The 15445-nt window shown below is 32.0% G+C and overlaps 2 protein-coding genes across 2 annotated transcripts; one reads left to right on the top strand and one right to left on the bottom strand.

Annotated features, from left to right (window-relative positions):
• Positions 1 to 3863: 3863 nt before the first annotated feature.
• Positions 3864 to 6332, bottom strand: LOC108905749 (transcription elongation factor 1 homolog). Its single transcript, XM_018708757.1, has 2 exons — positions 6115 to 6332; positions 3864 to 6017 (listed from the first exon to the last, which is right to left on the bottom strand). Exons 1-2 carry the CDS (start codon positions 6228 to 6230, stop codon positions 5885 to 5887), a joined length of 249 nt encoding a protein of 82 aa, XP_018564273.1. The 5' UTR covers positions 6231 to 6332; the 3' UTR covers positions 3864 to 5884.
• A 1599-nt stretch (positions 6333 to 7931) lies between these two features.
• On the top strand, positions 7932 to 14070 carry LOC108905755 (translation initiation factor eIF-2B subunit gamma). The gene is made up of 5 exons (XM_018708764.2): positions 7932 to 8333; positions 8387 to 8704; positions 8834 to 9339; positions 10800 to 11029; positions 13766 to 14070. Exons 1-5 carry the CDS (start codon positions 8174 to 8176, stop codon positions 13920 to 13922), a joined length of 1371 nt encoding a protein of 456 aa, XP_018564280.1. The 5' UTR covers positions 7932 to 8173; the 3' UTR covers positions 13923 to 14070.
• Positions 14071 to 15445: the final 1375 nt, after the last annotated feature.

Below are 15445 nucleotides of genomic sequence, written 5' to 3'. Positions count from 1 at the left end.
TTGAATTTATGTGAAAAAAGTGTAAATACAAAAGTTGTAGATCTTTTTATTACCTACAACTTTGCCATTTAACTTTTTTCCATAAGACTTGTAGTTTTTCCGGAAATCAAGATAAACCGTTTTTTTACCCTTAATAACTCACCCCCTTCCCCTTCCCGACCTCAGATCGCCCATAAATTATTTTTCTTTTCATTTCTGTTATATTCTCTTCCTTTTCCAATGGGTTTCATCCTACTATAATTTTTTTTCACTGTTTACCATTTTTGAAGGCTTAAGCACTGGTCTAATGTTAATATTATGTAGATAAGAATGTTTTTCTAATTTTGAGGTTTCTATCACCAGCTTTGACATGTACAGTTTGAGACATACCTACTTATATTTAACAAAATGGCGGCCACGCTGGATCGGTCACTCCTATATGACCAATTCCAAAGATTAATGACCTAGAGTGGTGCGACAAGTGTGAACGTTTTTAAACACAACTTTTATATTTTTATACATCAAATTCAAGAATTTTCTATCACATTAATTTTCCGACTGTGAAATATATTTATTTGTCAGTTAAATCTTCATCTACAGTTACGATTAACTCTATTTATTATTTATGATAAAAAACAAATTATTGTTAATCACAAAACGATAGTTATTGTAGTGAAATGTAGCAATAATTTGGGGATTAATTGGTATTGATTCAACTGACTTCGGTTATATTTTAAATAATCTTCTGTTAATTAAATTAATATTCAAATGCAAAGAAAACGTAAAAGAAAAACATATAGAACCTTGTAAACTATATTTTCGTGTAACTTGATTCGTCGCTGGCTCCGGCCTATCAGAATTATCCCTAAGCATATTGACGGATTCATAAAAATGATGGGATCAGATGGAGCGTTTGGACTTGACTCCATTTTTATCTGCTATGCTGGGAGGTTAGTCACTCACTCGCCGGTGAGGGGATTTCCAAGTAGCTCGGGGCCAACCGCAAGGGACATTAGGATAGATGACGCGGAGACTGTCGCTCTTCCTCCATTGATGACGATATTTGGCTTCGGGATAATTGGGTCACGCTCTATTTTGGGTCCAAAGACGCACTGACGCACTGTAGTTGCTTTAAGTTCAAAAGATTATGAGATTGTTTATCCACTATGTTTTTCTTCCATCCAGTTCCGACTTCGGGAATTTTTGCTTCCCGAAATACGAACCTGGAACGATCGCGTCGTTAGCTATGCCAACAGCATCATCCTCCGGCGGAGTCATCTGCTGCGGCTATGGTGATTTGGGGCTACTCGAAGCGGTTTTCGATGCGACGGTCGAAACTTTGGAAACTGAGGCGAATTTCGGTAGTTCCCGGAGTGTATAGTCTTCGGCTTCTCGTTGACTGCTTGGAGGTTTTTTTTGGAGCGATGACGAAGATTTTGGAAAGCATCATTTCCACATGGTTTGGGTCCTTGAAACGTCGTTTTCGACTCCGGTTGCGCTTTTGGTAGCTTTGCGGTCTCGATTGAAAAGATGAGTGAATTAACTCCGCTTGAGACATGGAATACGACAATATATATACTTATCTTTACTTTCGCCCTTCCACAACTAATAAGTGGATCTTATTTGTGGAAGGGCGAAATGGGCGGTAACTATTAGACGCTTTCATAATAGCCATCTTTCTCTATCGCACGGATTTCTATGACTTTCTTTATCGCTCTCACGTAATGGCCGATGAACCATGGGGACTTTCCGACCCTGTAGACACGGGTATACTTATCCACTGTTTCTACCAACTTCGATTGAAACGTAATCGTTGCCATTTTTCACTGAAATTCCACTCAAAACAAGCAAATTATATAAAAAAAACGTGAAATGAAGATGAATTTAACCCCTTGAAACGTGTAACTGAAGTCACATGAAACCGTTTTTTCAAGTTTCAAGAAACCTGGTTTCACGAAACTGTTGAAACTAGAGTTTCATGAAACGCAGTGTGCACGGGCCTGTGTTATCTTATCTACCGGTTTCAAGCAACTTCAGTTTCACGTTTCATGAAACGGATTTCATGAAATGCGTTTCTCCAGTGTGCACCGCGCCTTAGTGATGCATTTTTTAGGATTTGAGAAACTATAGAATATAAAAAATGCAGTTAAATGGAGAAAAGTTTTAGATCATTAACTTATAGCGACACTCGCCGTTTTCGAAATAATAAGTACTTCACCGTAACTGTTAGTTTCAAGAATTTTTGAAATATGTAAAAACACAATCTAGCAACTTTTTGCAATCAGTTTCACTGCGTTGAAATTTTTATTCCAAAGTTTCAGCTCTGAAAAAACATCAAATTTCTTTTTTCTTATGGTCACCATTCTGAATTTTATGAACAACAAACCAAACGAGCAATATTTTTCGCTTTCAAAAAAAAAACAAAAAGTATTATTTACTATTATCAGATATATCTACATATTCTGATATATTTGGCACCCCATTTTTTCAAATTACTTTTTGGAGTCTATATGTATACGACACTGAGCATGATCGTGTATATTTTAAAAACAAAATGAAAATAATTTTAAAATAGTATTTACTGGATTAATAATTGTTACTAAAATAGCATATCAAATTTGCATTAACAATATTTAATTTAAGTTTAGACAGACCAGCAGGATAAAAACTAATTTAATTAATTAATATTATTCAAGTCATTTAATTATAAACTTGTAGAATGTTATGTCGATTTTACTTTATTTTTATAATTATTTGAGTCAAAATACAAATTACTAAGTAATATACAGGGTGTTTCTTAATAACGTGCTAATATTTAAGGTTATTCTTGGGTGCATTTTAAGAAAAAAACTTCATATGAACTTAAGTCCTATAAGTTTTAACTTTGAACTACAGGGTGCTAAAGTTTTATGAAAAAACATTTTTTTATGATAACTTTGGTATTACCCTAGATATTTTTTCAAATTTAGTACACGCCTTCTATTCATCGAGATGCATTTTCTGATGTACAAACAATTTTATTATTTTTGCCAGTGCCAGTGCCAGTAAAGGTTTTGTATTTTTGAAGAAAAATATGTTACGTAAGGGTAATTTTCTTTTACCATTCCAAAATGTATTACTGTAATTTCATAATTTCAACGTTTTAAAGTTACTATCTTAAATAAATTGTTCAAAGTTATATAAATTTTTTTTTTTCTCTCGTAAGTGGTCCAATAATAATGAATTTTATTTTTTTATGCGAAAACCGTACGTCAAACGAAAAAAATTCAAGACACCACATTTGCTCAGAAAGGAATGAGGATTTCAAAAATGGTTTTTACTTTAAGAAAAAGCAGTGGCCTAACATATTTTTCTTCAAAAATATTCAATACAAAACCTGTACAGACGCCACTGACAAAAATAATAAAATTGTTTGTACATCAGAAAATGCATCTCGATGAATATAAGGCGTGTACCAAATTTGAAAAAATATCTAGGGTAGGTAATACCAGTTATCATTAAAAAAATTTTTTTCATACAACTTTAGCACTCTGTAGTTCAAAAGTTAAGACTTTTAGGACATATGATCATATGAAGTTTTTTTTCTTAAAATGGACCCAAGAATAACCTCCTTAAATATTAGCACATTAAGAAACACCCTGTATTTATGGACTCTTTTTTTGTGAGACAAATATCTCCATATATTTAACAAATTAATTAAGAAACTCATGATTTGTAATCCTTTTAGTGCAAAGATTTATTTCCTTTTAATGCAAAATAAATAAAGAAATATTAAAAATATTAAAATTATTGGTAGTGGTAAGAAATAGTTTCGAATTTAATTTAACACTTTTTTATTAACACAGATCTATGTAGCCTTAGAATGTAGACACAATAATAAGAAATTAAATTTTAACAAAATTTTATTAGAATTATATCCACTATACTAAATTAATCATTAGTGCTTTATCAGTAAAATGATGGTTGATCATAGAAAAGAGAGGACTTTTTACAACTCTTACTGAATTATTTCTTTATTAAATTTCTGTCACTATTGCACAGAACTTATCAGATAATAACATTAAGACGTTAAAATGCTTTTGTACAGGTTGCATTTAAATGATACTCGAGCCAATTAGACCTTTTCAATTGTCAGTTACAGGGTATAAGACGTTTAAAGAGAACACAGAAATGCAAAATCTAGGAAGATGTTTGACATATTAATGAAACTTAAGTTGGGAACTAAATAAAGGCAAAAATTCACTTAAAAAAATACAATGAATGACTGGACTTCATCGAAATTCAGTGGCATACAAAATTAACCAATAATTATATATATTTTTGTATTTAAAACCGTAATTGCAACAAAAAAATTCTATAAATATTTTTATTATTGTCTTATATGCATTTAGATAGTTAAGTTTTGTGCATATTGCATGTAAAATCAGAAAGGTCATTTTTCTTTGAAATAAAATTGCAAATAAAATGTACCAATACAATTTTCAAAATACTCGCTGGTGTCAAAATGCTGTGATTCTTAACGTGTGTGTCCTCCTCGTTATCTCCACTATTGGTTGAAAAGATTATTTGGTTATTATTTAAACGCTCAGTTTTGAGCAGACAGTTTTTCTTAAAATAAAGTAAAAGCAAGACAGATGTGATAAATTCCTATGTAGGAAGTCTTCTGATTTTAGCTACTATGAAAGAACACCTAAAAAATATTTCTTAAATGGGTCCCAAAAGATCATAAGCCTTTTTATGAAAATATAATAAACTCAAGCAACAGCCAAAAGCCAACAGCCAACATATATCCTAATATACAAATATTTAAGTAAACGTTGGTAGACGTTGCTGTAGATTGTTGTAGATTAATTCAAAAATAAACCTGTCAAAATTTCCAGAATATTCCCTTTGGTATGAACACTGGCATGATTTTAATTTGTATCTATGTTTACCAGATGCTTGTTTCAGTTCCTAAAAAGTTTAAAAAATGATTTGAGGTGAAGTTGTAATCAATTTAATTCTATATTCAGTAAATTTTTACCTTTATTTAATTAATGTGTCAACCCAAGTTCTTTTCATCTACATTAAATGTATTTTGTGAATATTTATAATGTTTTTCAAATATTTAAACACCATGTAACTAGCAAAGCAAAGTTTGAACGAAGATATATCTATTTGTCACAATTATTATCATATTTTGTCCTCAAGAATACCTATCTGGTGGCATTTATGCTTCTTAATTTAAATACACCCTGTATTAAAGAAAAAATGTACTTATATAGGTATTTTAGTAGTAATCGTTCTGATTTTTGTTGATATTTATCTAAGTATTTAAATAATCTTTACATTTTGAATTTATAATATGCAACAGATACATACAACAATAATTCTGAGTCTCCATAGGTATAGATTTTTAAAATAGACCATATATAATAAAAATGAAAATCTGGTTAAATTTAACATATTTTGAAACATAGTTTTCAAAATGTATTGGCTATTATATTCTAAAGCTTGATTTTAAACGCTGAATGGATACGTTGCCAATATTGATATGTTTATAATAGAGGAATTAAATTAATGACGTGAACATAAACCATCCCTTTAAAATATTATTATAGGCATTATGTAGACAATATTTTAATGGTAGTTAGTTGTTTACAAATTGCTTAACAAAAGGAAATATAAATTTTTACTTCATAAATTTTAGGTATATTCGAAACAATTTTTTTAATGAAAAGACGAAAATGTCAGTACTGTATAGTCACAGAAAAATACGTATAATTAAAAATTAAGCAAGTTATAAACAATGTGCCGGCACAGAAAGATTTATAAACAATTCTAAATATCTGTTCACACTCAAATTTTTGCATATTACTTAACTATTTTATAAAACTAAATAAACTGCTAAATGTTACATTAAAATCTAATTCGCATTTTCACAAGCATCTATCCAATCGTTATAAACGTCTACAGGTTCTGATAAGAAGTTTATAGTGGTCTGAAAATCTTCTAGACAAACTCGACATGTTATTCGAGCAGTACTTCGACCTTTATCCCTAAAAAAGTAAACCATTAATAAATGGTAGCAATTGATCAAAAGAAAACTGATGTGTTTCATAAATTCTCCATAAAATTTTCAGAAAGGCTTCTTACATTTTAACATCACAAGATTTTTCATGATTGCAGAATGGACAATTAAATTGTGTATCCAATGGTTCTATGGCTTTTCTCTTAGGCGCTGGCTTCCTCTTAGACTTCCTTCGACCCATTTTCTACTTTTAATAGAATGTAATTTTCGGGCAAATCGAATACCAATTCAGAAATGATTGTTTATTTATGTTGTTACAATACAATTAGATGTTTGTCAAACGTCAAACGTCGGATGAGAAATATTAATTTTTGAACTGTGCACTTGTTCAGCGTTACCACATTCGCTTTGCTAGTCCATTTTTTACGTTACAGCAAAATAACATTTCGGTACATATTCGTTCATACGTAAACTTGGTTATAACTTTGTGAATGAAATATGAAAATGGTGGAAAACTTTATATCAATGAAGGATAGATTTGCTCTTATCTTGCTAAAAATTTAAGAAAGTACTTTAATAAATTTACTTATTTAAGGAAATATTACCAACAATTGGTATTCTTGCCAACATTTGAAAGTTCATTTAAAAATGACCTAACTTGGAAATTGGTGAAATGACAAATTAGTGATGGGCATAATCGACCAATTTTGATAATCGAGTTATCGGTAATCGAGTACTTCTAATAATCAAGTAATCACTCGAGATACGAGATATTGGTCGTTTTCATCCCAGCGGCGCACAAATATGTTTGTATTAGTCATATATTACTTATAAGCGTAGCTAAAAAAAAAAAAAGCTCACGCACTTCAAAACCTAACCACTTTTTCGTTTTATTCTAAAAAAAAGGTTACGCAATCAGTGACTATTTGCAGTATGCACTAACATTTTGGGGTGCAACCGTAGGGTAATAATCACTCGAGTGGTGGGAGTAAACATCTCGAGATATCTCGAGTGATCTCAATAATCGAGTACCACTCGATTTTTCACTCGAAATCTCCCATCACTATGACAAATGACAATGACAGTTCTGTAACCTAGAAAACTTGTCTTCCAATTTCTAGAGATGGGCTAAACTGCTCTTTTTGCGGAGCAGTGACACCTGCTACTGCTCCGGCAACAGAGCAGTGACAAATAGCTGCGATTTTTCGGAACAGCTCCTGGTAGCGCGCGCATACATTCCTACCGTGATATGTTCCCTTATTTCCGCGTCAGAGTTCATAAATCGACACCTGTCGTGCTTAATAGCGGCTAGCGTTAGGGATACTTTCGTTATGCGCTGTTTTTCAAGCATGTGCCAACTTTCGTAGATTTAGCTCAATTTGTTATTTCGCTTTCGCATTATTTATTTGAATTTGATATAGCGTCGTGACCCGTTATTTTGTCCTAAATTACTACTAATAAATTTTTATTACAAATAAAATTGGAAATGGATAAACGAAGAAAATCTTTCCTGTGGAATTTATTTTTACCAACGCATGAAAGTAAACCTTGTTGTAATACATATATGCAAGCAAAATATTTGTTATAAATCTTCAATCACCAATTTAAAAAGACACATAGAACGACGACATCATACAGTGAGTACAGTGCCAGATATTCAAAATTTTTCCGCGAGTGCAACAAAAACAAATGAACAGTCGCATGTTTTTTGCTGTCTATGTGATTTTGTAAACAAAAACTGTTAAAATATTTGTAGCGCAGCAACCAGCAATACACGCATTGCTCTATATAGTCGCTGAAATACAATGTCTTTAAATCAAACGCGACTGTACTGAGACTGTATTGTGTTTAGTGTGTGACACTGTGACTAATACAAGCACAGTTCGCAACGGCTGAGCGAGAATCTGCTCTGCTGTGGCCGGCACGCCTGAGCTATGTCTCTGGCGCTAGTAAATTGCTCTTTGCAGTAAATGCTCCGAAAAATCACTGCTTCTTTTGTCGCAGCGGAACAGTCAGCTCCAGTGACAACTGCGGAACAGTGCCAAAGTAGCAGACAGTGAAAGAGCAACACATCTCTACCAATTTCCAAATTATGTTATCTGGAATATAATTAGAATTGCCTTGTTTTTATATACTTTTGTCTAAGAAATATATGTTGAAGAAGTGATAAATATATGGAAAATCATGACTTTTCAAGTGGAATTTCAAGCAGTTGTTTTTGCAGCTGGAAAAGGATCTCGAATGTCTGAAATAACAGCTGGAAAACCTAAATGTCTTTTGCCTTTAGGTCCCAAACCTCTTGTGTGGTATCCTTTGTATAAATTACAAACTGCTGGATTTTCTGGTAAATAATTTGTACATATGTTAGAAATATCGGTTAACACAAATACATTCCAGATGTAATTTTAATAGTATTAGAAACTCAAAGAGCTGAGATACAGAGCACATTGGAAAGAACTGATCTTGATCTGAAAGTAGATTATGTTTCCATAAATGACAATGAAGATTTAGGTACTGCCGATAGTCTTCGCTTGATTTCTGATAAATTAAAGTCTGATGTTCTCGTCATTTCTTGTGATTTTATTAGCGACGTAAGTTTGAAAGGGATATTAAACACTTTTAGGGCACATAATGCATCTGTGACATCATTATTTTTATATCCTCAACAGAGTGAGAACATTATAGTGCCAGGACCAAAATCTAAATATAAAACAGGTAATTGTCTTTTGATATTTTAACTAAAATCTTATATTTTAACATAAAATAATTTTTCTTATCCAATTTACCTCGGTATTCATGATATGCAGGATGATTTATATGACAATTTTTTTTTATTTGATGTAGAACGTGACTTAATTGGAATTGATGAGCAAACTAGTAGATTGGTATTTCTGGCTTCAGCTAGTGATTTTGAAAATGAATTGTCATTGCCAACCACTTTGCTTAAAAAACATACCAATGTTAAAATTTACAGCAACTTGATAGACTCGCATGTATATGTTTTGAAAAACTGGGTTATCCAATATTTGAAAAGTGAAGAAAATTTCATGTCGATTAAAGGAGAATTATTACCACATATTATCAAGAAACAGTTGTCTAAACCTCCAAAACCAGCTGATACTAAAGAATCTATTGTAAATATTCAAGACAGTGGTGATATATTCGTATTTGCAAAAGAAGATGAATTGGATTTGGAGATTAAAAATGCATCCTCATATAATGATCATATTGGTGATTTAAGACCTGCATATCATAGTGACAGTATAAGGTGTTTTGCTTATATACCTCCAAAAGATACGTTTGGAATTCGTGTTAATACCCTACCCTCGTATTGGTCTATTAATGCTAAGGTAAATATAAATATATACATATGCTTACAGGGTGTTACAAAAACTATAGATCAGATTAATTGCAGGTTCTTAGAGTGTGAAAATAATTTCTTTTGTTATGGTATTTTCAATTCCGAATGCTCTTTTCTAAGATACAGGAAGGATATCGGAGCTATAAGGTGGTACCCAAAAGTTCTTGCAATTTGAATCATGCATGTGAACGAACATAGTTACAGTGAGACACCGAATGTGAGATTGTATGGGTCTGTATGATTAGCAGTTTCATTGTAAGCGAACGTGATTGTTATTAGTGAACAGAACAATTTTTCATTACCTATTGTGTTTTCTTGTGTTTGTAATTTTGTAATGGCACATTTTAAACTTACAATTAGTAAGATTGTTGCAGAAACATACAAAATATTAAAGAAAGCATTTGGGATTGATTCTTTAGATCAAACACTTATACACCGCGGTCGAAATTATAGAGAGTGACTCATCGCTAGCTTTTGGACTAGTAAGGGGGATGAAGCGTGCCGGGAACAAAAATCCATTGGCGTGTCTGCGTAAAAGGCAACAAGATATAGGAAATATTGAAAAAACATAATAAAACATAACATCTAATATTTTTTACGGTTTGCTATAACCGGCACTTTGATCAATTTTAATTATTATAGCATTTTGAAACGTCCCAGTTGTGTTTTTTATAATTTATAAATTTACTATAGCCTCGGAATTAGACCCCTCGTCTACGCTTATGCTATGACGTTTCTCAGGACGGGTAAATCAAGTCCGTTTACACCCACTAAATAAGCATTTCCCTCTTCCCTACCAAGTGCAAAAGACAGAGATAGAATATAGATCGACGTTCAGTGTAACTCAATCTATAGACGATTACAGATTCTATCGATGTGCGTAGCGAGCGGCACAAAGATAAATAATATTGAACCGTTATAAAAGAAATTTTATATTTTATACGCGTTATGGTAATAGTGTTTTTATATTATGTCTAAGTCACTCTCTATAATTTCGACCGCGGAGTATAGGACAGGTCTAAATATGTTTTTCTTTATTTTTGGGTATTTTGCCACTTTGTGAAAAAATTTAAAAATTACTTTGCTTGTAGTGAAATAAACCCTTGTACCAAAAGTATCAGTCAAGGATTATTTTTATGAAAATAGTTTTGCTAACAAAAAAATCTCACACTGAAAAAAGTGGACAACAGACCTTTAAAAAGCTATTAATGTTTCGAAAACCTATCTGAACTTTTTTACTTACGTTTTAGTTACTTTGACAGTTTAAATTTGTTTGCTTTTAAATTATAAAAAAAACTCAAGTTATCGATTACTTTAAATTTTTCCTTCGACGACGCCATATATTTTAAAAATTCTTAAATGAAAAATGACAGGGAAAGTTGATCTATTTTTTTGTAACATCTTCCATACATAGAATTACTTACAAAATAATGCCCTTCATATTTTTAGATTATAGATAGGTGGGAAAAAATAACTAATGGCAAAGAATTGGTTTTAAAACATCCAAAAGCGGTTATCGCATCAAACCAAGTGGACAATAAGTGTATTATATGGGAGGGGGCGAAATTGAATGAAAAAACATCTTTCAAAAATAGTATTGTTGGCGCCAACACTGAAATATGCAGTTTTAGTAGAGTATTTAATAGCATTGTCATGAATAATGTTACGATAAAGGAAAAGTAAGTAAAAATACATATTTGGTATATTTAAAGTATTAGCAAAAATTTGAGGTGTTGTGTTCTTTTCATTTTACACTTTTCTCAAATTTTTAAAGAAAATTCTAAAACAGCTTTTTGTTCAAAGAAATATAACAAGACCATTGATTTACTTGCAATAAAATTATTTAACTTTATTTACACTGGGTGTGCTAGAAACGTTAGGATATCACTCAGTCACAGGTTCCAAGGTCAAAATAAGATTATGGAGATTAGTTTTCCCATATATCTAAGTAAACGCCTACTGAAATATGGTTCACTGAATATGATGTGGTACTGCAAAATATGTTCTAGGATCACTCTAAAACTGTTTTAGCTAGACATATTTGATTATTTCGATGTATCTCATCAACAAAATTTTTTATCTCATGAAAACTGATATTTGCTGAGGATTTAATACAGTGGAAACTTGGATATCCGAACACCCTTTTATCCGAATATCCACTTATCCGAACACGAAAAAAGCGATGGTATTATCCGAACAGGTTTTGATTAACCGAACAAGGCCACTCCTCCCCAATGATCTGGGTGAAGGGGCTGCTCACTTCGTCTGTCAGACGAACATGTTTCGTATTCGTAAGCATATGTTGTACCTTGTGTTAAGAGTGTGCATTTCTCAACGTTACGTTTTTGAACATATTTTATAGTTTTGAGATATCGAAGAGAAAGCGTATGTTCCAACAGAAGAAGAAATACAAAAATGGGCACTGGAAGAAAAGATGCAATGGAAGCGATGAATGATAATGACATATTACTGATCGTAAAAAACTTGGAGGAGGAGGAGGAGGATGAGAGTGAAGAAGAAATTTGCACTAGTCATATCACTCAACGGAAGATTACAGATTTTTTTAAAAAGTGAACTACATATCAGTAAAACATGTTAAGTTTAGTTTATTACACCAAAGATTATATTTTGAATTCCATTGCTACTTTGAATAAAGATTTTTGTATATGTTTCCATTTCAAATTTGATTAGGTATCCGAACAAATCGGTTATCTGAACAGTAGCTTGCAATAATTAGTTTGGATAATCGAGGTTCCACTGTATAGACAAATCTTCAGAGTTATTTTTACTGAAAAATGGGGTGTTCAAATATTGATAAAAATGAAAAAAGTAAATGAATATAGTTCAAAGTGTACTATAGATGTTTAAAAATTGTCATATTTATTTTACATCATTTCAGCAGCCATAGCAGTGTTCTTAGAAAGCATTTTAAGAAGTGTGTTTATATTAACTTTTCTCTAATTTGTATTCAAATATAAAATCAGAATTCTCTGAAGAAAATCATAATTTTTAGTATGTTCAGTGCCAATAATGCAATCGTTTTGCTCTTGCTATTTATATTCATAGCAGATATAATTTTATGAGACGCAAACATTGAAAATAAATTTCACATTAGCCAAGCTAATTTAGAAAACCATTGAATACACATAAAAAAATGGTAGGGTGGTGAAGAGGGTGACCACACCAAGAAAAGAACTCTGTATAATTTACATTTAAATAATCAAAGACCAAATAAGAGATTCGGAATTGCTAGTTTCTCTGGATTATAGGTCTGTTTTATGGAAAGAATGTTTCATTGTTTCTATTTATTGGGATTATGAAAAACTTTAAAAATTGATAAAGTAAATCCTCGTGCCAAAAGGGTTATAAGAAAAACAGACAGGAAATGAAAAATATATTACTATGTATCGCCCAGTTCACAAGTTTTGACATTTCGGAAAGCAATCTGTTTTTGTTTTCAGTATTCAGAAATGACTACGTTTTAAAATTATTCTTGGCAGTTTTGACAATCATTGCTGGACCTTTTTACATAAGGGAATTTTTCCAATGTGCATTTGCTATATAAATAATATATAGTATTATTTANCGGAAACATTGCAAGTGCTACGTCAGAGAATTGTAGAAGAATGCCGATTAATAACTGCGGATGTCTTTAATAATGTTCGAACAGAATTTGAAAACAGACTGTATTATTGTTTGGAAGTTAACGGTTGGCTTGACTGTCAAAAAAGCTCCCCCCAAGAACAAAAATCGACGGGTCTCGGCGAATTTTGAAATATTATTCGGTTTTCCAATTATAGGGGGGGTCAAATTTTCGTTGGGATGCCCTGTATATCGCCCACTTCACAAGTTTTGACATTTCGGAAAGCAATCTGTCTTTGTTTTCAGTATTCAGAAATGACTACGTTTTAAAATTATTTTTGGCAGTTTTGACAATTATTGCTGGACCTTTTTACATAAGGGAATTTTTCCAATCTGCATTTGCTATATAAATAATATATAGTATTATTTAGTTAGTAAATGCAGATTGGAAAAATTCCCTGTTATCTAAAAAAGTTCTTATGGTTTACTATTAAGACTGACAAAAGAAACCATAATAATAAGAGTCCTGAAAATGTAATAAAACAACAGATCAAATTTTATATAGACTTTATTTCCATCAGATTGATCTAAGATCCAGAGAAACTAACAATTCTAAAATATATTTATTAAGGTCCTCTTTTTGGTATAAAAAAGTGTCTTTTCATGGTACCACATTCAGCCATATCTCAGTAGGCCTTGACTTTTTTTATATAGGTAAGTTGATCTAAAACGTCTTATTTTCATTACATAGGTATGTGTTCGAGTGCAGTCTCAGCTTTTCTGGTACATACTGTATATTTTGCTCATTTCAGTACTATAAATTTTCATTTTAGGGTAGCATTAGAGAATTGTATAGTTTGCGATGGAGTGACAATAGAAAGTGGGTGTCAAATTAAAGGGTGTTTAATAGGCAGTCATCATGTAATACCTGAACAGTCTGAACACACCAATGAAGTTCTTACAGATTCCGACAGACTTATGGAATTTTGATCCATGACTGTAATCTTAAGCGTTAATATTTATTAATGTTCCTTCACACAAAACATCTTTTACGATCAATACAATGTTAAAACTGATTTATAGAAAAAATTCAGTTGGATTTTGTATGACAACAAGAAATAAAATAACATTTCGGACAGAGTATATTTTATTTCAAGAACAGGATTAACACTTTATCATTTATTTCTATTGACACTGTAACTGAAATCATTAAAACACTTTTTGATCCAATCTACAATGTTTTTGGCATAAATTGGAAAGGATTCCGAGATCCACTCCACTGAGACATTGGGTGCCATTAATAGTATTCCTCCTACCACAATGAGGGGCCACAGAATAGAGAAAATTAACTGTAGTATTTTTGTAACAACAACCCAAGCTCCAATAAAAGTTAGCACTGTTAAAACAACAGTTTGTATTTCGGTATTCCATATTGATGGTGGTATCCACTTGATCAAATTTAAAGTTGAAGTCATGGTTTCTTACACAGAAAACTAATAATTTAACTTTTCAAATGTCAGTGTGACTGACAGATACAAATCGCACTAGTATTCATTAATCTAAACGTAGTGGGCAAATGCAAGTACAGTAAGGCAGATGAGATAAAAAAAATGTGCCTACTTTTCTGCTTGCCTTTTAGAGAAAGGCTCATTAGTCTTGTGACTGCAATTCATTAGAAAGTGTTTTTTAGATTATTACTTAAATTAGAAAATCTTACTGATTAGAGTCAAAAGCCATTGGCTTTTTAGATACAGCATGCTATGGTTTTAGAAAAATTAAAATATTACATGCAATCAAATATCTCTGATGAAGATATGTGACACAAAAATTCATTGTATTACCTAATATACATATAACTTTGTTAACCAGAGTGAGTAGAGATGTGTAGTTCGTGAACGAATAGTTGAAAAGAACTATTCACTTCCAACGAACTGCAAACGTGCGCGTGCCTCTAGCTAGATTATACTATGTTCATAGGTTGAAACCGAAACCGACCGGTGATGCGATGAGGATCGTGCTACTGTCGCTGGCTACTGGAGATTTAAGAATTGAGAGATGTATAGTTCGTGAACGATTCATTTCGAACAAATTATTTCAGTATTCTTTTATTGTGCAGTGCTTACCGTTTACCGTTAATTGATCTGCGAATATATTCGTCGTAGTAGATTAAGTTCTTTGTTTAGTTGAAACATTGAAACCGATTGACGAGGCAACAAACATGCTACTGTTAATTATCATCAGTTATGAAGCTAATGTTTTGCGTTTATTAAATTTACTATATTAGCTATAGTTGTTCCAAGAATCCAACCGACTTTCGTCAGGGGTGACGTTGCGCAATAGTTTTAATTGTCAACATAATTTTCCATAGTTTGTTGCATTAATAACATAAATTTTTTATAATCTCTTTGTAACATGCTGCGCCGGCTACTGCACGTGGCACGATGTCAGCTTCGACAAAAATAAACCATTGCCGCTGCCGCTGTCAGGTCGTCAGGTGTCGATGCTGAGCTGAG

This window comes from Anoplophora glabripennis, unplaced genomic scaffold (genome assembly GCF_000390285.2).
Source record: "Anoplophora glabripennis isolate ALB-LARVAE unplaced genomic scaffold, Agla_2.0 scaffold181, whole genome shotgun sequence".
Lineage (NCBI taxonomy): Eukaryota > Metazoa > Arthropoda > Insecta > Coleoptera > Cerambycidae > Anoplophora > Anoplophora glabripennis.
This window is presented reverse-complemented; position numbering and strand designations above follow the sequence as displayed.

Bases quoted from the DNA above. Each gene is read 5' to 3' on its own strand.
- LOC108905749 (XM_018708757.1), bottom strand. From the start codon at position 6,230: ATGGGTCGAAGGAAGTCTAAGAGGAAGCCAGCGCCTAAGAGAAAAGCC. The intron at 6,018-6,114 runs GTAAGAAGCCTT...TTACTTTTTTAG, and splicing joins AAATCTTGTGATGTTAAAAT to GGATAAAGGTCGAAGTACTG.
- LOC108905755 (XM_018708764.2), top strand. From the start codon at position 8,174: ATGACTTTTCAAGTGGAATTTCAAGCAGTTGTTTTTGCAGCTGGAAAA. The intron at 8,334-8,386 runs GTAAATAATTTG...AATACATTCCAG, and splicing joins ACAAACTGCTGGATTTTCTG to ATGTAATTTTAATAGTATTA. The intron at 9,340-10,799 runs GTAAATATAAAT...TCATATTTTTAG, and splicing joins ATTGGTCTATTAATGCTAAG to ATTATAGATAGGTGGGAAAA.